The 23,471-nt window shown below is 43.1% G+C and overlaps 1 protein-coding gene across 1 annotated transcript in view; it reads right to left on the bottom strand.

The window, feature by feature from the left end:
• The window catches only part of LOC140197302 (very-long-chain 3-oxoacyl-CoA reductase-B-like), a 30,036-nt gene extending 8,878 nt beyond the window's left edge, over positions 1-21,158 (bottom strand). The window contains exons 1-8 of the mRNA XM_072257241.1: positions 20,992-21,158; positions 16,051-16,099; positions 13,020-13,122; positions 7,497-7,607; positions 7,077-7,144; positions 5,592-5,636; positions 2,558-2,592; positions 1,684-1,763 (exon numbers count right to left, since the gene is read on the bottom strand). Coding sequence (XP_072113342.1) covers positions 1,684-1,763; positions 2,558-2,592; positions 5,592-5,636; positions 7,077-7,144; positions 7,497-7,607; positions 13,020-13,122; positions 16,051-16,099; positions 20,992-21,158 — 658 coding nt within the window. The remainder of the gene's footprint in view (positions 1-1,683; positions 1,764-2,557; positions 2,593-5,591; positions 5,637-7,076; positions 7,145-7,496; positions 7,608-13,019; positions 13,123-16,050; positions 16,100-20,991) is intronic.
• Positions 21,159-23,471: the final 2,313 nt, after the last annotated feature.

Here is a 23,471-nt window from a genome sequence, read left to right as displayed (position 1 = left end):
TCAGCGAAACGATCTCCCGTCTGCACCGGGTCTCGCCAATATATAGGAGGCCACATCAGGAGCACCGGACACAGTATATCACCCCAGCCGACTCACAGGTGAAGTGTCGTCTGACCTGGAAGGACTGTCTGGGGCCCTAAATGGTAGTGAGGGAGGAAGTGTAAGGACTTGCACTTGTTCTGCTTACAAGGATAGGTGCCAGGAGGGAGGTTGGTGGGGAGGGATGGGGGGGACGAATGGACAAGGGAGTCGCGTAGGGAGCGATCCCTGCGGAAAGTTAAAACCGTGTCGAGGTATGCAGAAACGAGTTCGGTGGGGCAGGAGCCTACTGACTCTCACAGCTATCTGGACTAATCCTCTTCTCACCCTATCTCTTGCAAAAATGCCATCCCCTTCTCGTAATTCCTCCATCTCCGCTGCATCTGCTCTCAGGATGAGGCTTTTCATTGCAGGACGAGGGAGATGCCCTCCATTTTTAAAGAAAGGGGCTTCCCTTCCTTCACCAACAACTCTGCTCTCAAATGCATCTCCCCCATTTCACACACATCTGCTCTCACTCCATCCTCGCGCCACCCCACGAGGAATAGGGTTCCCCCTGGTCCTCACCTACCACCCCACCAGCCTCCGGGTCCAACATATTATTCTCCGTAACTTCCGCCACCTCCAACAGGATCCCACCACTAAGCACATCTTTCCCTCCTCCCCCCCCCCGCTTTCCGCAAGGATCGCTCCCTATGTGACTCCCTTGTCCATTCGTCCGCCCCATCCCTCCCCACTGATCACCCTCCTGGCACTTACCCTTGTAAGCGGAACAAGTGCTACACATACCATTACACTTCCTCCCTTACCACCATTCAGGGCCCCAGACAGTCCTTCCAGGTGAGGCGACACTTCACCTGTGAGTCGGCTGGGGTGATATACTGCATCCGGTGCTCCTGATGTGGCCTTCTATATATTGGCGAGACCCGACGCAGACTGGGAGATCGTTTTGCTGAACACCTACACTCTGTCCGCCAAAGAAAGCAGGATCTCCCAGTGGCCACACATTTTAATTTCACATCCCATTCCCATTCTGACATGTCCATCCACGGCCTCCTCTACTGTAAAGGTGAAGCCACACTCAGGTTGGAGGAACAACACCTTATATTCCGTCTGGGTAGCCTCCAACCTGATGGCTTGAACATTGACTTCTCTAACTTCCGCTAATGCCCCACCTCCCCCTCGTATCCCATCCGTTATTTATATACACACATTCTTTCTCTCACTCTCCTTTTTCTCCCTCAGTCCCTCTGACTATACCCCTTCCCTATCCTCTGGGTTTTCTCCCCTCCTCCCCCTTTTCCTTCTCCCTGGGCCTCCTGTCCCATGATCCTCTCATATCCCTTTTGCAAATCACCTATCCAGCTCTTGGCTCCATCCCTCCCCCTCCTGTCTCCTCCTATCATTTTGGATCTTCCCCTCCCCCTCCCACTTTCAAAACTCTTACTAGCTCTTCCTTCAGTTAGTCCTGACAAAGGGTCTCGGCCTGAAATGTTGACTGTATCTCTTCCTAGAGATGCTGCCTGGCCTGCTGCGTTCACCAGCAACTTTGATGTGTGTTTCCTGTACTGTCATGTTGTGTCAAAGCTTCAGAGGTGAGAGCACTACTTATCCAGTCAGCTAGCCTATGATAAATGCTTCCCTTAGTCGCTGAATACATGGTAAGCATTGGATACGGAAAAGCTCCAGCTTCTGACGAAATGTTGATAATGACCCCTTTCTTCCTGGCAAGTTTCAAAACAAAACACCAAACATTAGAACAGGGAGAACGACTGAAATCATTTTACTTCCAAGGCAGAGATCATCAAGAACGTAAAGATTTGGGAAAAACAACTCAAGGTAAAATATGAGATAGGGCAGAGGTGTGAGTTTAACATGTAATGGTGATATTTTTGCTCTGTGCTGTTCTGCTGTAACTGCACAAACCATAAGTAAAATGATTCATCTTTCATCAAATCGAGGATGTGCTGTAACCAACCGCAAGTATCGCTGCACTTCCAGCGCCAATGTAACATGCCCACGACTTATTCATCCTGATCCCTACATGTTTGGAATGTGGTAGGAAACCAGAGCACTTGGAGGAAACCCACATAATTGTGTGGAGAGTATACAAACTCCTTCCAGACAGTGGCAGGACCCGAACCCTGATCATACATCCGGCGCTGTAAAGCAATTTTGCTAAGCACGATGTAAACACGAGGAATTCTGCAGATGCTGGAAATTCAAGCAACACACATCAAAGTTGCTGGTGAATGCAGCAGGCCAGGCAGCATCTCTGGGGTCTCGGCCCGAAACGTCGACTGTACCTCTTCCTAGAGATGCTGTCTGGCCTGCTGCGTTCACCAGCAACTTTGATGTGTGTCGCTAAGCACTATGCTAGCTTTTAATAATCAGATGTCAAATAAAATCTCTTTTACCATTTCAGCTGTCCGCTCAACCTCTGCCTCTCCTGATCTCTCCAAAGTTACACTTGATTATAATTAACACTAACCTCCCAAATTACAAGCTGCTACTGTACCTTTCAACCATTTGCGGCAGGACAACAGCAGTCATCTATCAAAGAGGAAAGAGGGACGTGTTAGGCACAATACATTTACTGAAGGGAAAATATTTCTGAACCGTATGGGGTCGATTGAAAAATGTGATGGGAGCGCATGTGGCTGTGTGAACATGCGGTTAATCCATTGGGCCTCCTGAGTTTGGAGAGTTCTCTCTTTTGACACAGGCTTTTGAGTGCAAACGTTTTTACTTCTCAACAGGTCTGGTTCATAGCTCCCAAACTGCAGGTTTCCCAGAGTGTACAATTACTCAGGCTGCCCAGAGTGTACAATTACTCAGGCTGGCCACTGTGTGCAATTACTCAGGCTGCCCAGAGTGTACGATTACTCAGGCTGCCCAGAGTGTACGATTACTCAGGTTGCCCAGAGTGTACGATTACTCAGGCTGCCCAGAGTGTACGATTAGTCAGGCTGCCCAGAGTGTACGATTAGTCAGGCTGCCCAGAGTGTACGATTACTCAGGCTGTCCAGTGTGTACGATTACTCAGGCTGCCCAATGTGTACGATTACTCAGGCTGCCCAGAGTGTACGATTGCTCAGGCTGCCCACTGTGTACGATTACTCAGGCTGCACAGAGTGTTGAAATGTCTCATTGCCTGTTTCATAGCTCCCACACTGTAGATTGCCCAGTGTATAAAAATGCTAACATGACGCAGTAAGATGTTTAATCATCTACTTCGTTGTCATTCTTGCCACACAGAAACATAACTCATATCACCTGCTTCACAGATTCATTTGATAAACTTTCCGCTCTGAAACAGTTGAAAGGCTTTCCAATCTCATCTGGCAACACAGCAAGGTGAATTCATACAAACTAATGTAAATTCAGCGTTAGTTGTCATTTCTAGAAATGTGATGCTGATGCTTTATAAAGCATTGGCCAGACCACTGACTAACGTGCACAGCTTTGGCCCCATATCAAAGAAAAAGATGTGCTGACATTGGACAGGGTTCAGAGGTGGTTCACGAGAATTATCCCAGGAATGAAAAGGTTAATGTATGAGGTGTCTTTGGGCCTGTACTCACTGGAGTTTAGAAGAATGCGTGGAATTCTCACTGAAAATTTTTGAATATTGAACAGTATATATACAGTGCCTATAAAAATATTCACCTCCCTTGGAAGTCTTCATGTTTCATTGTTTTACAACATTGAATCGCTGAGCTCTAAATTTATTACAATTATTAAATACCAATTAATTAATTGATCACAGAATGACTCACCCTCTTCAAGTCAGTATTTGGTAGATGCACCTTTGGCAGCAATTACAGCTTTGATTCTGTGTGGATAGGTGTCTATCAGCTTTGCACATCTGGACACTGAAATTTTCCCCATTCTTCTTTACAAAACTGCTCAAACTCTGTTAGATTGCATGAGGATCATGAGTAAACAGCTCCTTTCAAGTCCAGCAAGTCCAGCCACAGATTCTCAATTGGATTGAGGTCTGGACTCTGACTTGGCCACTCCAAGGCATTAACTTTGTTGTTTTTAAGCCATTCCTGTGTAGCTTTGGCTTTATGCTTGGGGTCATTGTCTTGCTGGAAAACAAATCTTCTCCAAGTCACAGTTCTTTTGCATCAGGATGTCCCTGTATTTTGCTGCATTCAATTTACCCTCTATCTTTATAAGCCTTACAGGGCCTGCTGCAGTGAAGCATCCCCACAGCATGATGCAACCACCAGCATGTTTCATGGTAGGGATGCTGTGTTTTTGATAATGTCCAGTGTTTAGTTTACAGCAAACATAGCATTTAGTCTGATGGGCAAAAAGCTCAATTTTGGTTTCATCAGACTATAGCATCTCCTTTCAGCTGACTTCTGACAAACTTGAGCTGAGATGTTTTGTGAGTTTTTTTTCCAACAGTGGCTTTCTCTTTGCCACTCTCCCATAAAGCTGCGACGGGTGAAGCACCCGGGCAACAGTTGTTGTATGCACAGCCTCTCCCATCTCCGCCACTGAAGCTTGTAACTCCTCCAGAGTTCTCACAGGTTTCTTGGTGGCCTCCCTCACTAGTCCCCTTCTTGCACAGTCGCTCAGTTTTTGAGGACAGCCTGCTCGAGGCATGTTTACAGCTATGCTATATTCTTTCCATTTCTTGATGATTGACTTAACTGTGATATTCAGTGACTTGGAAACTTTCTTGTATCCAATTCCTGACTTGTGCTTTCCAATAACATTTTTACAGAACTGCTTGGAGTGTTCTTTTGTCTTCATGGTGTAGCTTTTGCTGTATACTGACTCATCAGTAGTTGGACCTTCCAGATACAGGTGTATTTTACTTCGATCAATTGAAACAGCTTGACTACACATAGGTCTCCAAAATCAGATCTCCATTTAAATAATTATGTAATTTCTAAAACCAATTGGCTGCACCAGTGATGATTTGGTATGTTGTATTAAAGGGGGTGAATATTTCTGCAGTCAATCATTTTGTATTTTATGTTTGGAATTAATTTAGATCACTTCATAGAGATCTGTTTTCACTTTGACACAACAGAGTCCTTTTCTTTTGATCAGTGCCAAAAAAAGTCAAAGTAAATCCACTGAGATTCAATGCTGTAAAACAATAAAACAAGAAAACTTACCAGGGGGAAGTGGTGAATACTTTTCACAGGCACTGTAGAATGGATGTGTAGAAAATGTTTCCGACAGTGACAGAGTTTAGCACCATTGGGCACTGCCTCAGAATAGAAGGACATCTCTTTAGAACAGAGGCGAGGAGCAATTTCTTGAGCCAGAGGGTGGTGAATCTGTGGAATTCATTGCCACATTTAGCTATATATCAGGTATTTCTAAAGTGGAGGGTAAGGGTGCCAGCGGTTACAGAGAGAAGGCAGGAGAATGGGGTTGAGAGGAATAATAAATCAGCCATGATGGAATGACATAGCAGATCCGATTGACCAGGTGGACTATACCTGCTCCTATGACTTATGGTCTAAGAACTTGGTAATACCCTCTTTAATCAATACTGTGTTCTTCAGTATGGGGATACTCACCATTGGCACAGAAAGGGCATTGCAGTAGATGATATCAGTAACTGCCTGAAATATTAAAAAATTTAATTTAGAAAATAGAACATTACAGCACAGTACAGGCCCTTCAGTCCATGATGTTGTGCCGACACCAAGATCAATCTAACCCTTCCCACCCACTGGATCTCCATTTTTCTTTCAAGCATGTGCCTCAATAGAGTTTTAATCAAGTTTCATTTTTGAATTTTTCCTCTCTCCACTCCACCTTAAAGTCTCCGACTCCTATTGGGTTGTTGTTAAATCAGGGAACTCCTCCCAGAGTATTTGTTCTTCAGATTTCTCTTGAGACTACAGTGTGAGCATCGGCAGTTCAGTTCATGATCTTCACATGTATTACGTCCATCAGTACTTCATAAGACACTGATCTGGGGTGGGAAACCTGGTCAATATCCAAAGACTAGCCCAGCCAAGTGAATGCAGACAGGAGATTTACTAGTGGCCACCCATTTGAGAATGGCATTTCAATTCCACCCCGTTCCCATTTTCATGTCTGTTCATGGTCCTCCACTACTGCCACAATGAGGTCCTCCCCCCACCCCCCCACCAATCTTCTTACTCTGGCTTCTGCCCCTTCCTTTCCAGTCCTGATGAAGGGTCTCAACCTGAAATGTCGACTGTTTATTGTCCTCCATAGATGCTACCTGACCTTCTGAGTTCCTCCAGCATTTAGTGTGTGTTGCAGGGGATTGAACTTGAAAGTCTCATGCATGGCAGGAACAGCTGTTTAATAGGCTTTACTATCCTTCAACAATGTGACCCACTTTTCTCTTCTGTAAGCCATGCCTTTAATACAAGCTTTCCATTTGACTGTGTAGTTTCCTCCAGGAGCTCCAGTTTCTTCCCATATTCCACAGACATGTGGAATTTATTTCTTTATTGAGATAACAGTGCAAAATAGGCCCTTCCAGACCTTCAAACTGAGCCACTCAACAACCCTCGATTTAACCCTCGCCTAATCATGGCACAGTTTGCAATGGAACACATAGTTCGTAGAACAGTACAGCACACGAACCGCCATTTGGCCCACAATGTTGTGCCAGACCAGCTGAAAACCAAATTATAAAAACACTAATCCCTCCTAACTACACAATGTCCATGTCCTTCTATTTTCCTCACATTCATATGCCAGTTAACCTCCCAACCACTACATCTTTGGACCATGGGAGCAAACCCGCACGACCATGAGAAAACGTACAAACTGCTTGCAGGCAGCAGTGGGAATTCAGCCTGGGTCACTGGTAATGTAAAGCATTGTGCTACCGCTATGCTACCTAGCCATCCATTCCCTATGCGTACAGTATAAGCTATCTTATGTATCTATATTTATTGTGTTCTTTATCTTATTGTGGTTTTTTATTGCCCTGTATTAGATCTGCAGTAACAATTATTTTGTTCTCCCTTATAATTGTGTGCTGGGAATGACATTAAACAATCTTGAATGTGCTATACCTTTTTGACATCTGGCACATCCAGAAAATAACATGAAAGTATATCATATGTTTTCCCAACGTTGTTCACTGAAACAAGGAAGATTAGAATTAGAACTTCTTTTTCACTGACAAATGTAACATTTCTTTCTTTCTAGAAGTAGTACAGTGCAAAATATTAAACAAATATGGTGAATTTAAATAAATAAATCAGATACATAAATAGCACACAAACAATAAACAGATAAATTAAAAACAGATAAACCAATATTTTAATTTTTTAAGTATTTCCTATGATTTTTTTTCACATTTCTTTATCTTGCTTTATCACACAATACTGACAACTCAGGAAAAGAGCTGTTCCTTGTTTTATAGCTGTGAGGATGCATTTTATCTGCCATCTGTAGAAATGAAAAAGCAGGCTTAAAGTCCAGAGAATTACCAAGGATTCCAATGTTCATGTTGTTCAGTACATCCTGAATAGGCCCATAGATGTCAGTTCCAGCAGTGAAGTCAGCCTGAATAATCTTGGTCTTTTTGCCGTGTTTTTGTTCTGTAATTACCCACAAAAAAAGCAAGCATTAATCCACAGAGTTCTGCCCCATGCACTTCCATCTTCTTGTACAATCATACAACGTAGAATGCCATTGTGTCTGCACAGCATCTTTGAAAGTGTAGTTCCACCCATTTAGTCTCACTCTTCTCAGCTTCCCCTGGAAAGATATCTCTTCAATCACTTATCCAACTCATTTCTAGTTTATTGCCTCTCTTGGGGTAGAATCTACCCCATGAGTTCCTAAACTTGGGTCCACAGGCACCTTGCTTAATGGAATTGCTCAGTGGCATAAAAAACCCTGGGATAGATTATAACTCACTATGTAAAATATATTCTGCTCCTCTACTTACCTAGTTCCTTTGTAATAGCCACTCGTTATATGAATATTGACTGACATTGTCTGTTCAGAACCCAGAGTGTACGATTACTCAGGCTGCCCACTGTGTACAATTACTCAGGCTGCCCAGAGTGTACGATTACTCAGGCTGCCCAGAGTGTACGATTACTCAGGCTGCCCAGAGTGTACGATTACTCAGGCTGGCCACTGTGTACAATTACACAGGCTGCCCAGAGTGTACGATTAGTCAGGCTGCCCAGAGTGTACGATTACTCAGGCTGCGCAGAGTGTTGAAATGTCTCATTGCCTGTTTCATAGCTCCCACACTGTAGATTGCCCAGTGTATAAAAATGCTAACATGACACAGTATAATGTTTAATCATCTACTTCATTGTCATTCATGCCACACAGAAACATAACTCATATCACCTGCTTCACAGATTCATTTGATAAACTTTCCACTCTGAAACAGTTGAAAGGCTTTCCAATCTCATCTGGCAACACAGCAAACAACAGGAATTCTGCAGATGCTGGAAATTCAAGCAACACACATCAAAGTTGAGAGGAATAATAAATCAGCCATGATGGAATGACACAGCAGACCCGATTGACCAGGTGGACTTTATACCTGCTCCTATGACTTAAGGTCTAAGAACTTGGTAATAGCCTCTTTAATCAATACTGTGTTCTTCAGTATGGGGTTACTCACCATTGGCACAGAAAAGGCATTGCAGAAGATGATATCAGTAACTGCCTGAAATATTAAAAAATTTAATTTAGAAAATAGAACATTACAGCACAGTACAGGCCCTTCAGTCCATGATGTTGTGCCGACACCAAGATCAATCCAACCCTTCCCACCCACATGGATCTCCATTTTTCTTTCAAGCATGTGGAATTTATTTCTTTATTGAGATAACAGTGCAAAATAGGCCCTTCCAGACCTTCAAACTGAGCCACTCAACAACCCTCGATTTAACCCTCGCCTAATCATGGCACAGTTTGCAATGGAACACATAGTTCATAGAACAGTACAGCACACGAACCGCCATTTGGCCCACAATGTTGTGCCAGACCAGCTAAAAACCAAATTATAAAAACACTAATCCCTCCTAACTACACAATGTCCATGTCCCTCCATTTTCCTCACATTCAAATGCCAATTAATAATCCCAACCACTACATCTTTGGACCGTGGGAGCAAACCCGCACGACCACGAGAAAACGTACAAACTGCTTGCAGGCAGCAGTGGGAATTCAACCTGGGTCACTGGTAATGTAAAGCATTGTGCTACCGCTATGCTACCTAGCCATCCATTCCCTATGCGTACAGTATAAGCTATCTTATGTATCTATATTTATTGTGTTCTTTATCTTATTGTGGTTTTTTATTGCCCTCTATTAGATCTGCAGTAACAATTACTTTGTTCTCCCTTATAATTGTGTGCTGGGAATGACATTAAACAATCTTGAATGTGCTATACCTTTTTGACATCTGGCACATCCAGAAAACAACATGGATGTATATCATATGTTTTCCCAACATTGTTCACTGAAACAAGGAAGATTAGAATTAGAACTTCTTTTTCACTGACAAATGTAATGCTTATTGCTTTCTAGAAGTAGTACAGTGCAAAATATTAAACAAATATCATGATGAATTTCAATAATACGTAAATAGTACACAAACAATAAACAGATAATCCAATATTTTAATTTTTTAAAATATTTCCTATGATTTTTTTTCACATTTCTTTATCTTGCTTTATCACACAATACTGACAACTCAGGAAAAGAGCTGTTCCTCGTTTTATAGCTGTGAGGATGCATTTTATCTGCCATCTGTAGAAATGAAAAAGTGGGCTTAAAGTCCAGAGAATTACCAAGGATTCCAATGTTCATGTCATTCAGTACATCCTGAATAGGCCCGTAGATGTCAGTTCCAGCGGTGAAGTCAGCCTGAATAATCTTGGTCTTTTTGCCCATGAGTTCCTAAACTTGGGTCCACAGGCACCTTGCTTAATGGCATTGCTCAGTGGCATAAAAAACCCTGGGATAGATTATAACTCACTATGTAAAATATATTCTGCTCCTCTACTTACCTAGTTCCTTTGTAATAGCCACTCGTTATACTAATATTGACTGACATTGTCTGTTCAGAACCCTTTACAATTCATTAAATCTTCCCTGATTTTCCCCTATTCCATGGTGAACTTCCCTGGCCTATCTCACCTTGTAGTAAAGTCCACTTTAGAATCATAAGACATAGGAACTGAATTTGATCATTCAATCATACCTGATTTATTATCCCTCTCAACCCCATTCTTCTGTCTTCTACGTAGTCTTACTAATCAAGAGCCTATTGACCCCCAGTTTAGATATACTGTACCAAATGGCTTAGCTTCCACAGCCATCTGTGACGTTGAATTCCATAGATGTACCACCCTCTGGCTAAAGCAAGGGTTCCTAACCTGGGGTCCATTCGTTAAGGTAGGGGTCCATGGCAGGTTGGGAACCCCTGGGCTAAAGAAATTCCTCTTCATCTCTGTTCTAAAGAGACATCCTTTTATTCTGAAGTTGTGCCTTCAGACCTGAGACTTTTCCACAACTGGAAACATTCTCTCTCCACATCTACTCTATCCAGGACATTCAAAGAACATTCCTGGAAGTTATTATTTACTAAACTAAATACCTGGAGTGGATACATTGTCTTCTAAAGCAGGATTATCCACTGGAGATTAGAAGGGTGAGCAGGGACTTTATAATATTCTGGGGGATCTTGGCAGAGTCGAAGAGCAGAGGATTCCTCCTGTAGGAGAACCTGGAACCATTGTCATTTCCAAAAAAGGTGGGGGTGGTCACAAGATGAGAGAGGAATTTTTTTCTCTCTCAAAGAGGATCATGAGCCTTTGGAATTCAATCAATTGTGGTGGAAACAGGATGTTGGCATTCATTTCTAGAGGAATAGAGTATAGGAGCAGGGATGTGATGTTGAGGCTCTATAAGGCGCTGGTGAGACCTCACTTGGAGTACTGTGGGCAGTTTTGGTCTCCTTATTTAAGAAAGGATGTGCTGACGTTGGAGAGGGTACAGAGAAGATTCACGAGAATGATTCCGGGAATGAGAGGGTTAACATATGAGGAACGTTTGTCCGCTCTTGGACTGTATTCCTTGGAGTTTAGAAGAATGAGGGGAGACCTTATAGAAATATTTCGAATGTTAAAAGGCATGGACAGAGTGGATGTGGCAAAGTTGTTTCCCATGATGGGGGAGTCTGGTACGAGAGGGCATGACTTCAGGATTGAAGGGCGCCCTTTCAGAACAGAAATGCGAAGAAATTTTTTTAGTCAGAGGGTGGTGAATCTATGGAATTTGTTGCTACGGGCAGCAGTGGAGGCCAAGTCATTGGGCGTATTTAAGGCAGAGATTGATAGGTATCTGAGTAGCCAGGGCATCAAAGGTTATGGTGAGAAGGCGGGGCAGTGGGACTAAATAGGATAAAATGGATCAGCTCATGATAAAATGGCGGAGCAGACTCGATGGGCCGAATGGCCTAATTCTGCTCCTTTGTCGTATGGTCTTATGGTCTTTAATATTTTTAAGGTAGAGATAGATACATGCTAGATAAAAAGAGATTAAAATATTATTACTGGAGAGGGGAATACGTTGTTTGAACAAACTCAATTTCTCAGTATATTTTTATTCGAGGAATTTGATTTCTTCTGTACAGTCGTGGTTTCTCAGACTTTGTTCATGTATATTTTCTGTAAATACAATTGTATTTCTTGATTTTTTCTCTGAAAGCCTGCAAGGAAATGAATCTCAAGGTAGTGTATGTTAACATATACCTACATTGATAATAGATTTTTCTTTGACTTTGAGTTGAGGATATAATCAGTTCAATCATGATATTAATGTTGCAGTAGGCTTAACTGACCTAGTTGCCTCCTCACTCCCACCCCCATTCATATGTTTGTAGAAATCCTCTAATCCTCAGTAAATGTCCTAAAGCACTGCGCTCATAATTAGTCACAATCTCCCAACAAAGGTTTATGCGTCTATGTCATTCAGCCCAATTTATGAGGCCTATTTGGGGTATATCGGGCATCCAGGGAGGGGTATAAGGAGCCTGTCGTGCCCATTCTGGGACAGCTCACTCGCATTTGGTCCCCACTGGACTCTCAGCTCTAACCTGTGGCTCCAAGAAACTGTCTGCGTACGACAGCGGTCACACCCTGATACACCACTTCAACAGGAAAGCTAAAACAGGTGAGGGCAGCCCACAGGCCTCATACCTCAGTGAGGTAGGGACATGCCTGTCGTAGCATGTGAACTCATCTCCAGCAGACTGAGCAGATGAGATCTACATTGAGTTCCAGCAGCCAGGAAGGCAGTTCTTCAACATACCATGGAGAGCATAGGGCATGACAAGGCACAGAAAACTTCATGGTCATCTACAGCAGGTACGGTAGACCCCAGCTTGTGACACTTGTTCGAACCACTGGACCCAGCCTTCTGAGGTCCAGAGAGCGGAACCCAGTGCAACAGCTTTTCTACTTTAAAAACTCTCCCGCGCAGATTTCCTGTTATCATCGGACACGGCGGACAAGCATTATCCCAACTTCTTACACCCCTCCCAAACACTCTGTCCAAACCTGTCATTCATAAAAACACATTCTGGCACCAATCACAGAAAACCCAGGTACAATTTTGAACAGTGCACAAGGTCCAGAAAAGAACAGAAAATTTTTGTTTTCCCTGTATCAGTAAAGTGTCCTGTGCTCATCAACACGTAACTGTTGATTGTACGACTGTCTCTTGTGAAACAGGAGGAATAATTTCTAAAGACCATATTATGCTCAGTGGTTGGGGGGAGGGGAGGACTGGGCCATATCCGCTACATTTTTAATGGGATTCTCCCTTCAACGGCATGGATGTTTCCACAGAGGCTGTGATGCAGCCGGTCAATATACTCTCCACTCACATCTATAGAGGCTTTTCAACATTTTAGATGTCATGCCGAATTTTAATAGCAAATATCTATTGCAGGCATGAAGGGCTGAATGACCTACCTCTTTGGAAATCATTTTGTTTCTTACCTATCTCTTCTGCTGTGGTTTTCAGCTTCTCCAGTGATCGGCTGATCAGCACAATATTAAGGCCTCTTCTTGCCAGCTGGGAATCAAGAAAAGAAAGAACTGTACTAGTCCAACATTGTGGTAAAGACCAAATGCTCAAGCCATTAATCACTGCTCTGAAAACATGCCAAAAGGTACGAGGAGCAATGTGTTTAAATTGTTCGATTAGAATCCAGGAATCTAGCTGATTGACCAAGAGACATGAATTAGAATCACAACAATGGTGGCAAGCAGGAATTGAACTATCTAACACAAGATCTCACCAACACTATAACACCACAAGACATCAGAGCAGAATTAAGCCATTTGGCCCTTTGAGTCTGCTCCAACATCATGGCTGATTTATTATCCCACTCAACCTCATTCTCCTTCCTTCTCCACGTAACCTTTGACGTCCTTACTAATCAAGAACCAATCAACCTCTGCTTTAAATATACCCAATGAGTCATCAGTGGCACTGAATTCCACAGATTCACCACCATCTGGCTAAATAAATTCCTCCTTATCACTGTTCTAATGGGACATCTTTCTATTTTGAGGTTGTGTCCTCTGGTCCTAGACTCTCCCGTTATTGGAAACATCTGCTCTACGTCCACTGGGCCTTTCAATATTCAGTCCGCTTTAAAAAAAAAAGAATCCTCTTCATTCTTCTAAACTCCAGCAAATGCTCATGTTTTAACTCTTACATTCCCAGGATCATTCTTGTGAATCTCCTCTGGACCCTCTCCAATGCTAGCACATTCTTTCTTAGAGAAAGGGCCCAAAACTGCTCATCATACTCCAAAGCCTCAGCATCCTTAATGGAAAACCATGAAACTAACTGATCTCAACATCATGAAAATCCATCTAATGCCCATAAAGGGGACAAAACCCTGCGACACATACATGATTCCAGACCCACTAATCCTAGGGGTGGACCATAAATGATTGCTAATGCTATGCACATCCCTTCAAACTCTAAGCAGAGAAACGAACTCAAAGATACTGGAGTAAAGTAAAAAGACAACACAATACATTGAAGTATTAACATCACTGCATCTGCCGATGAATCAAAGAAAGGCCACGGTAAACAGTATGTGGTACAGCAAACATTTATTCAGAAAGCAAAGAGCAGAGCACAGGAAGCAGAGACTACAGCAACTTTCCCCATTAAAGACGGGACAATGTCTCTGGGAAAAAACAGCAAAGAGAGAATGGTTCTGGAACATAGAACATCACAGCTCACAGTACAGCATAGTACAGGCCCTTCAGCTCACAATGTTGTGCTGACCCCTTAAACTACTCCAAGATCAATCTAACCCTTCCATCTATATAATCCTCTGATTTTCTGCCATCCATGCACCTACCTACGAGTTTCTTAAATGCCTCTATGTATCTGTCTCTACCACCTGGCAGGGTGTTCCATCACTATCTGTGTAGAGAACTTAAGCTGACATCCCCCATATGCTTTACTCAAAAATCACTTAAAACTCTGCCCCCTTGTATTAGCCATTTCTGCCCTGGGGAAAAGTCTCTGGCTGTCTACTCAATATATACCACTTATCATCTTGTACACCTCTATTAAGTCACCTCTCATCTGAGACCTTCCCTCCCACATAGCCATTGATTTTGCTTTCAAGATACCTGCAGCTGTGTTGTTAACAAATCTTGATTGGCAAGAAAGATATTTCAGTTTCTGATCATATTCTGAGGTGGACCAGCAGCAACTATCTCCCTCTCCTGTTGCTGAACTGATCTCAGGACATTACTTGGGCCACCATCATTGTCTACTTATGGGAAAGAAAGAGAACTGAACTTGGCTTTCTTCTTCCAGCCACGAAACTAGTATTTAAAGGTACAACAGATTTCTAAGTCAAAGTGATATGTGATTTGAAGGGGAAACAGCAGGTATTAATCCTGTGACCTAACTGATAAGACCCAGATTTAGAGGGTGTTACTGGTGAATATGGTGTGGGGATAAATCTCTACCAAAAGAGGTGTAAGGTGCTCCTTCCTCCACTAGCCTGCAGGTCAAAGTGTAGTACCTCCTTAACCCCCTCCCATCAGGGTCATGTGAAGCCAAGGGAGCAGGTGGTGGAAGGTCATATGAGCAGCTGGTGCATACCACAAGTCCTGGTTATGCAACCACTGACGCCAGGCAGACAGTCTCTGGAATACTGATAATGGCTGCGATCATTAGAAAAAGGCAATGAGAAACCACGTCTGTAGAAAAATTTGCCAAGAACAATCATGGCCACAGACCATCAAATGACACGGCACATAGTGAATGAACTGATGAATTATCGCAGTGGACTTTGTAGATGATGTACATTGTGACCATGGTATGACAACGAAGGAGGAATGAAAATTGGTAATGAAAATATAGGAAAAATAATTTAAGATGGGTCACCAAAATCTAGGTAAAACAAATAAGTTTTAAGGACAAGCTGAAAGGAACAAAGGTAGATATGTTTACAATTGGGTTCCAGACTGAAGGCTTGGGAAAACTGGAGCGGTGGTGGAATTCAGGGAGACAAGCAACAGTGTAGGTTACAGAAATAGAATAGATGAGGTCTTGGAAGGACTGAAAATAAGGATGAGAATCTTAAAATAGTGGTGTTGCCTGAGTGAGCTGGTACAAGTCTGAAAGTACAGGAGCAGTAGTTGAAATGGATGGGATGCTTCCATCACACACTGGGCTGTTCTCTACAGTTACCTGCTGAGGTAACCATGGCCTTTGGAGTTTGATAAAGTTTAATCAGAAGGAAGAGGGAGACTACTGGAAAGCACGAGTCTGCAGTGAACAAAAGCACATATGTAAATATAGATAAAAATGCATTTCTGTAGTGGTTCAATTATAAGAGCAGTGCTATTGGGATTCGTTTCCTTCTTCTGCCGGAGATCTAACATGGTCCCAAGAAAGTTGAAGCTACCTCCTTTGCAGAATCAGTTTATGAAGACAGACAGAATCGGAGATTGACATTACCTCGTGAGCATAGGCTTTCCCAATCCCGTTGGTCACACCCGTAACAACAAGAAAAAATGGATTTAGGATGTATTTTACTGAAAACAGCACATTTTTAAAAATGCTTTCTCAAAGCACTCTGATAAAAACAAGAGATAAATATAGAACATTGGAGATAATCATTAGGCTTGTAGCGGTTACTTGAAAAGCAAATCAGAACTGTGAGAGACTGAGTTAGGGAAATAACACTGCTTGATGCACTTCTAAATAACTGAGTTCTAAGTCACAGACAGCTACTATCCTTTATTACAAAACCAGCAAAGACTAGCAACAAAGATGAATGATTAGAAAAGCAATAAAAAACTAATGAAAATCAAAACCAGCCGCTGGATGAACTTAGCAGATCAAGCAGCTTCTATAGAAGCAAAAGGATAGTCAACATTCTCGACACCGTGCATCAGAACTGAGTGTCCGGAGAGAATGTGGGCAGTATAAAGAGCTGAGAGGGACGGGTGAGTAATCGGTGGATGCCTTCCCTATCATTTTGAAAGATTTCAACCAAGCCAGCTTGAAAAAATCCCGAAATAACTATCACCAACATATCACCTGTAGGACCAGAGGAGCCAACACACTGGACTACAGTCATACTACCATCAAGAATACTTACTTTACTTCTACTTCCTGAGTGTAGGCAGAGACTGAAGACTACAGCACTGGTAGAGAGGACCAAGGAGGTATGGACAAAGGAGGTAGAGGAACCGTTACAGGACTGCTTTGAGGCAGTATTCAGAGATTCATCTTGCCATGAATGAATATGCCACAGTTGTCACTGACTTCTTTAAAACTTGTGTGGATGACTATGCCCACAAGAATATACTGCACATACCCAAATCAAAATCCATAAATGAACCAAGAGATCCATGGTCTGCTGAAACATAGATCAGTGGCATTCAGTCTGATGATGCCAGACTTTTGAAGAAGGCCAGGTACGACTTATGGAGGGGTATCTCAAGACCTAAAAGAACAATTCTGATTGAGGTTGGAGGTGGAATCAGATGCACGTAAATCCTGGCAGGGTTTGCTGGCCATTCCTTCCTACAAAGCAAAACCCAATATCATGAAGAGCAGCGATGCTTCACTATCACATGAGCTCAATGCCTTCTATGTCCGCCTTGAAAGGAAGAATAAAGCTGCAGCTCTGAGGATTTCTGCAGCACCCAGTGACCCTGTGATCTCTGTCTCAGAGGCCAATGTCAGGCCAATTTCAAGAGGGTGAACCCTCACAAGGCGACAGGCTCCAATGGAGTACCTGCTAAGGCTCTGAAAACCTGTGCCGACCAAATGGTGGACATGTTCAAAGATTTTTTTCAATCTCTTATTGCTAAAGTTGGAAGTTCCCACCTGCTTCAAAAGGGCGACAATCATACCAGAGCCCAAGAAAAACAGTGAACTGCCTGAACGACTATCATCCAGTAACACTCACATCTACGGTGATGAAGATTGAGAGGATGATTATGACTGGAATCAGTTCCTGCCTGGATCCACTGAAATTTACGTGTCGCCACGATAGGTCAACAGAGCTTGTGATCTCATTGGCTCTTCACACACCCTTGGATCACCTAGATAATTACTAATGCTCACGTCAGGGTGCTGTTTACTGACTTCAGCTCAGCGTTTAACACAATCATTCCTGCAGTTCTAATCAAAAACCTCCATGACCAGAGCCTCTGTACCTCCATCTGCAAATGGATCCTTGGCTTCCTCACCAGAAGTCCATAGTCTATGCGGATGGGAAGTAACATCTCCAACGCAATGATAACCACCACTAGTGCTCTTTTTCTCCATTATCTTCCCTTCTCCCATGTTAACAAAATGAATTATTCTTCCAGACCGACTTCTGCCACCATGTTGTGTTCTTTACACACACCGTGGGGTACTAAGAACAAACCATATTCTGGAAGAATTAAAACTAGAACGTTCATTTACAACAGCAAACAGCAAGCATGTCTTTAACATACAGTTTCTAGATCATTGTCATTTCTGCGCATGCTCCCTACTCTGTCCAATCACGTTCTTATACGTGACACGTGATATCACCACAGGTAGCACAATGCTGTACAGTGCCAGTGACTCAGGTTCAGTTCCTCTGCGGTACGTTCTCTCTGTGAACATGTGGGCTTCCTCCAGGTGCTCTGGTTTCCTCCTGCAGTCCACAGACTTACCAGTCTGTAAGTTAATTGTCCTGTGATTAGCCCAGAGACAAATGAGGGGTTGTTGGGTATTGGGGCTCGAAGGGCTGGAAAGGCCTGTTCCATGCTGTATCTCAATAAATACATATACTTACTGTAATTCAGCTTTTTATTATTATTTACTGCAGTGTACTGCTACCACTTACTAATGAGTAAACAAAGCTTTGATGTAACAAGTCAGATTCGTCACTGTTATTATATATCATATACCCCGGATCAAACACAAATGTAACCACAAGCAAAGTGCACTGGTGTAAGGAGGTCTGGTTTTATTTTGAGAGATACAACATGGTGACGGGCCCTTCCAACCCAACAGGCCCGTGCCACCCAATCACATTCGTGTGACCAATTAACCTATTTTGGAGCGAGAGGGAAAACTAGAGTACCCACACAGTCACGGGAAGTAAATACAAATGCTTACAGATGGTGGCGGAATTGAACCTGGGTTGCTGGCACTGTAATAGCATTACCCTGGTGGGACGCACACTGGAGCATTTAAATGCACACCTCGGTGCAGACTGGAACCTTTATCCAGTGTCTTGACCATCTGGCCATACTACCAATAAAGTTGGCTTTAAGATTCAAACATCAGGTTTATTTATTGAAACATACAGTGAAATGTGTCATTTGCATTAACAAACCACCATATGCGCAAGTGTCACCACATATTCTAGTGCCAACATAGCATGCCCACAATGTTTTGGAAGCAGAATGTTCTTTGCACAACCAATTTTTGAAGAAGAAATATTACACAAGCAAATATCACACATGGTGTATTTAATATAGGAAATATGTGTCGGTAATTTAGTTCTGCTTCCTTAAGATTGTTATAGCTGAAGGTGTTAATGGGGACAAGCTCCCAATGGCGTACATCTCAAATAGCCTCTAACAACCAAGTCCGGCTCCTGGCCTTCACAGGTAGCTTAGCTACTAAGCCCAGTAGGACTGTTTCTACTAACAGGAGAAGGGGAAAAGCCGAGTTACTGGCACCTTCAACCCGGTTGCTTCGGGCAGATGGGGTTCGTCAGCCATGGTTGGCAGCTCATCTTGGAGAAGGAAAATTCTTGTCTCAAATCTCGGCTGCCTTATGCCTATACCCACTCATGGGGAAGGCTTTGGGAGTAAACCCTGAGGAAAGCTCCAGAGTTGGAGTCACTAAGCAGTCCTACATTGAGTTCAACACTGACTGGCAACTCTTGCCATATTGCTGGTGCCAAACTGTATCGGCCTCTGCCATTCCTTTGAGTTCATCAGATTCATGGAGAGGGGGACCTCGCTACAACCATGCTCGACCCCAATCAATGGAGGGCCGTATCTATCTCTTCTGACCTGCACTTTGCATGAACACTCATCTGACCACTATCTGGAAATCAGACAGGATGGTGTACAAGCATATCAGTGTGATGCAATTAAAAGCTTTAGATAACTGTGAGTAACAGCTGTGTAGCGCTGGTCTTATCTCGTGTAACTGGTCGCCATACTCTTTATGAGAAAATCAAATTACACGAGGTGCTAGTCGGCCGTCAGAAACTCTGGGTATAGGAAGGAGGCAGTAAATAGAAAACACAAACTCCTGGAGGTAAGTTTTGTTTGCAAAAAGAAAAGCTATACAAATTATTGACTTCAGTAAGTACAATTCAAAATTCTAACCTTCAGTTTAGGTTCCAAATCTACCACATTCGTGTTTAAATACAATCAGTAAGATTCATTAGAATAACCTTTATTACTCCAATACCTCTAACTAATTAGATCTAGTGTTATTCCCTCTTTAAAGGTTTGCAGACCAACCTTTCCTTAGTCAGTTAGAAAACCAGATGAATTCCTATTCTTACGTATTATGGTCAGCTTCAGTTTTCAGTTTCAGTCAGTATAATAACAAATTCAAAGTAAATCCCGTTCAGTAACTTGTCAAGGTCTTTGCTAAAATAATTAGTTATTTCAGAAAATCAAATTCAGATCCTTCGAATGAAGATGAACTTTTACATCCAACCGTATTAAATCACTCTATGTCCTGACACATATCGATCCCGGCTAGTTCTTTGATGTTGGGTGGCTCGCCATCTTATGTCTTAGTTCGTTGGATGAAATAGTGGTTCATCCACGGAAAGTCGATTCACAACATTTACACAACAAAAACTGACTAGATCCCTTGGTATGATTTAACAGAACTAATTCCCGGTGACACGGTAGAGATCTTGGACACTCGTCTCTGCCGATATTGTCTCCTTATAGTTGCTGCTTGTTATAGCCGCAGCTTCAACAGATCTTTTATCGCTATCGTCTCTCCTCCAGGGATTTCATCCTGATGTTTTCAAGTAAGAAGGGTAGAGATACTCACTATTAATTCCACTTCTAACAGTTTATGTCTTTATTTTCTAATAGTTTGCTGCGGTTATCTCGCTTCCCCGCGCCTGCGCCAGCCACACTTCGTTCACGCTCAGCTTTTCTCCCGACTTCACTTTTTCTAAAAAAAAAATCAGTAAACTTCGTTTTCATCGCTCCACAAGTGGACCTTTCTAACATTACATTTTTGGGGGGATTAATTAACCTGGGTTACATTTGCATTGGGCAAATAACTGTAAATTTGATATGTAGGCAAACATCGCAAAACAATTACAAATGATTATATCTACAACTTTGTGACCCGGGAAAGAAATGGCATTCTCAAGAGACGGCAACAGAACTTCAGCAAAACCAAAGCACAATCTTACCAGCCCATTCTCCAAAATATGTCAGGTCTATCTTCCAAAATTTGGAGAGAATATAAATCCTGATGCCAAACAGCAGTTTCCAAGTGTACTTCACCAAATAATAGAGGCATGTCATTGCCCCGATCAGCGCCAAGACTGAATTCCCGAAAATATTTGTAAAAAGAAACATTTTCCAAAATAATCTCTGGAATGTTTAACGTCTATGCCTTCTCTGGTGTCTCTCTGTAGTTTACTTACAAAGTGAACAGAGTACAGATGCACAGTGAGCTTAAGCTTTGACCAGTTCTGATTAGACATTTCTATATGATTGGCAGTTCGGTCATGTAATCATTTGTTTGCTTTAACATAAATTAATTTGTGAACTTTCCGTCTCATTGAGATTACCTGACCAACCTGGGACACCTTCTTATTGGCTCTGGTCCAGGGCTACAACTGGCATTGTTCTGTGGTCTTTGCCCTCAGCCTTGTGCTTTCAACTCCGACTGTTTCAAACTGGTCGAACCAGATGACTGAGATACTGAGTCAAACAAGATTACAGATGGCTTCTCCTGCGAGCCTGCCAGCGTGTTGTGAGTGTTACATAAACCATATAAACTAATGGTCACTAACCTTTTTAAGCCCAAGGTCCCCTATCTCGACCTCAGTGAAGGGCAAGATCTACCTACTAAATCGTTTAGAGAAAAAACAGCTCAGATTGTTCTTCCAATTTGAGGCCTTCTATTTGGGCGAATTGTATTTGAATTACACAAAATACTTTTGTCAAACTTTCAAATTAATTCAAACAAGAAAACTCTGTACAGGCCATAGCTGTCTTACTTTAAGAATATTACAATACTTCATACCTTTAATTCTAAGTTTCATTATTTAATTTTATTTCACACTAGAGCGGGAGAGATGAAAGAAGAGGACGATGGGCAAAGATTTCAGGAAGGCCGTCACTTTCATCAAAGAGGGAGCTAGCCTTTCGTAACCAAACAACCAAAGCCCAATCTGCTGCTAACGGCCAGGTCCTGGGAGATGAGGGTCAACGTGGGAAGGAGGTTGCAGTTCCCAGATATGGTGCACACAACCCCACGCCCGGACATTGTACTGTGGTCAAATGAAGACAAGAAAATAATTCTGGTTGAGTTGACTGTGCCGTGGGAGGAGGGAAGGGAAGAGGCCCACGAGAGAAAGGCCTTGAAGTACCAGCCCTTACTGCAGGAGTGTAAAGACAAGGCATGGCAGGCATAGTTGTTCCCTGTGGAGATTGGCTGCAGAGGTTTCCCAACGAAATCAGCATGGCGGTTGTTTTCAAATCTGGGCCTGGACAAAAGGAGCAAAAAACCAGCAGCTCGTAGGATGGAGGAAGAGGCAGAACGAGCTTCTTGCTGGATTTGGAGTAGGTGAGAGGAGGGGAGCTGGAAGCCACCACTGCCGGCCCACCAACTGGAGAGTGTCATGGTTAAGGGTTGAAACACTCGGTGAAGGTTGGGAACCACCTGATGATATCTGCTCCTGGCTGAAGGCCACGTTAACCTTATAAGGTAACTAGAGAATGTACCCTAACAGGTGTATGTAACAAGTAATTTCTGGCTTGTACCAGTAGCTTCCAGGAAAGACTGGATTGCAACCGAGGAAGGTCAGTGATGCTGGGGAGACAGCTGACCACCAGGGAAGACTGGATGGCAACCGAGGAAGGTCAGTGACGCTGGAGAGACAACTGATCTCCAGGAAAGACTGACATGGGCTCACAAGGCTAGCAACCTTGTGGGCAGTACTCACAAGAGGGCACCACTCAAGCTACGACTGAACACGAACAGCAATAGCCCCAGAGTCTCCGGAGAGGCGGGGAAGATGAGAGACTCCAGGATTGTCATATTGGCAACAGCCAGGACAGGAAACTCGACTACGAGGAAGCTAAAGCAAACAACACTGACTGGAGAGGAATTCACGGTAGGGTGTCATTGCGGGAAAGTCTGCAAAAACATCAGAGGGCTCAAACTACACCAGAGCAAGTCTAGATGTGGATCAATGGTGCCCAAGTGCAGTGCACAGACTTAGTCTCCGGTGAGATGAAGGAGAATTCCAGCCAGGAAGCACTCCACAGAGCTGAAGATCTCTCCGCACTTGAGTCGCCTCAGCACCGAACAACAGACCTAGTGAGTTCCTCTTCGTCTACCCCAATCCATTCGTCAAGGAAAGACAGGTTCAAATGGCCTGGATAGTCAGACAACGTCGCCTGGATGCAGTTCAATGATGATCTAGACGGCATCCTGGAAGTTGCCTTAGCAGGTCCAGTACACAGAAAGATCGACTCACTCACGGCCATAGCGTACAATCTAGCTAAGGAAATGGAGCAGAAACGCCAGCTGGAGTTACCGCGGGGCAGCCAAATAGGAGGGAAACGGAGATTTGTCACTTGAGAGGCGAGTTAAAGGCACTCAACAAGAGGTTTAAAACCAGCACACCGGCCGAAAAAGAAGGTATCAAGGACTTAACC

Source organism: Mobula birostris, chromosome 5 (assembly GCF_030028105.1).
Source record: "Mobula birostris isolate sMobBir1 chromosome 5, sMobBir1.hap1, whole genome shotgun sequence".
NCBI lineage: Eukaryota > Metazoa > Chordata > Chondrichthyes > Myliobatiformes > Myliobatidae > Mobula > Mobula birostris.
The sequence above is the reverse complement of the archived record's forward strand: the minus strand, read 5'-3'. Positions and strand labels throughout refer to the sequence as shown.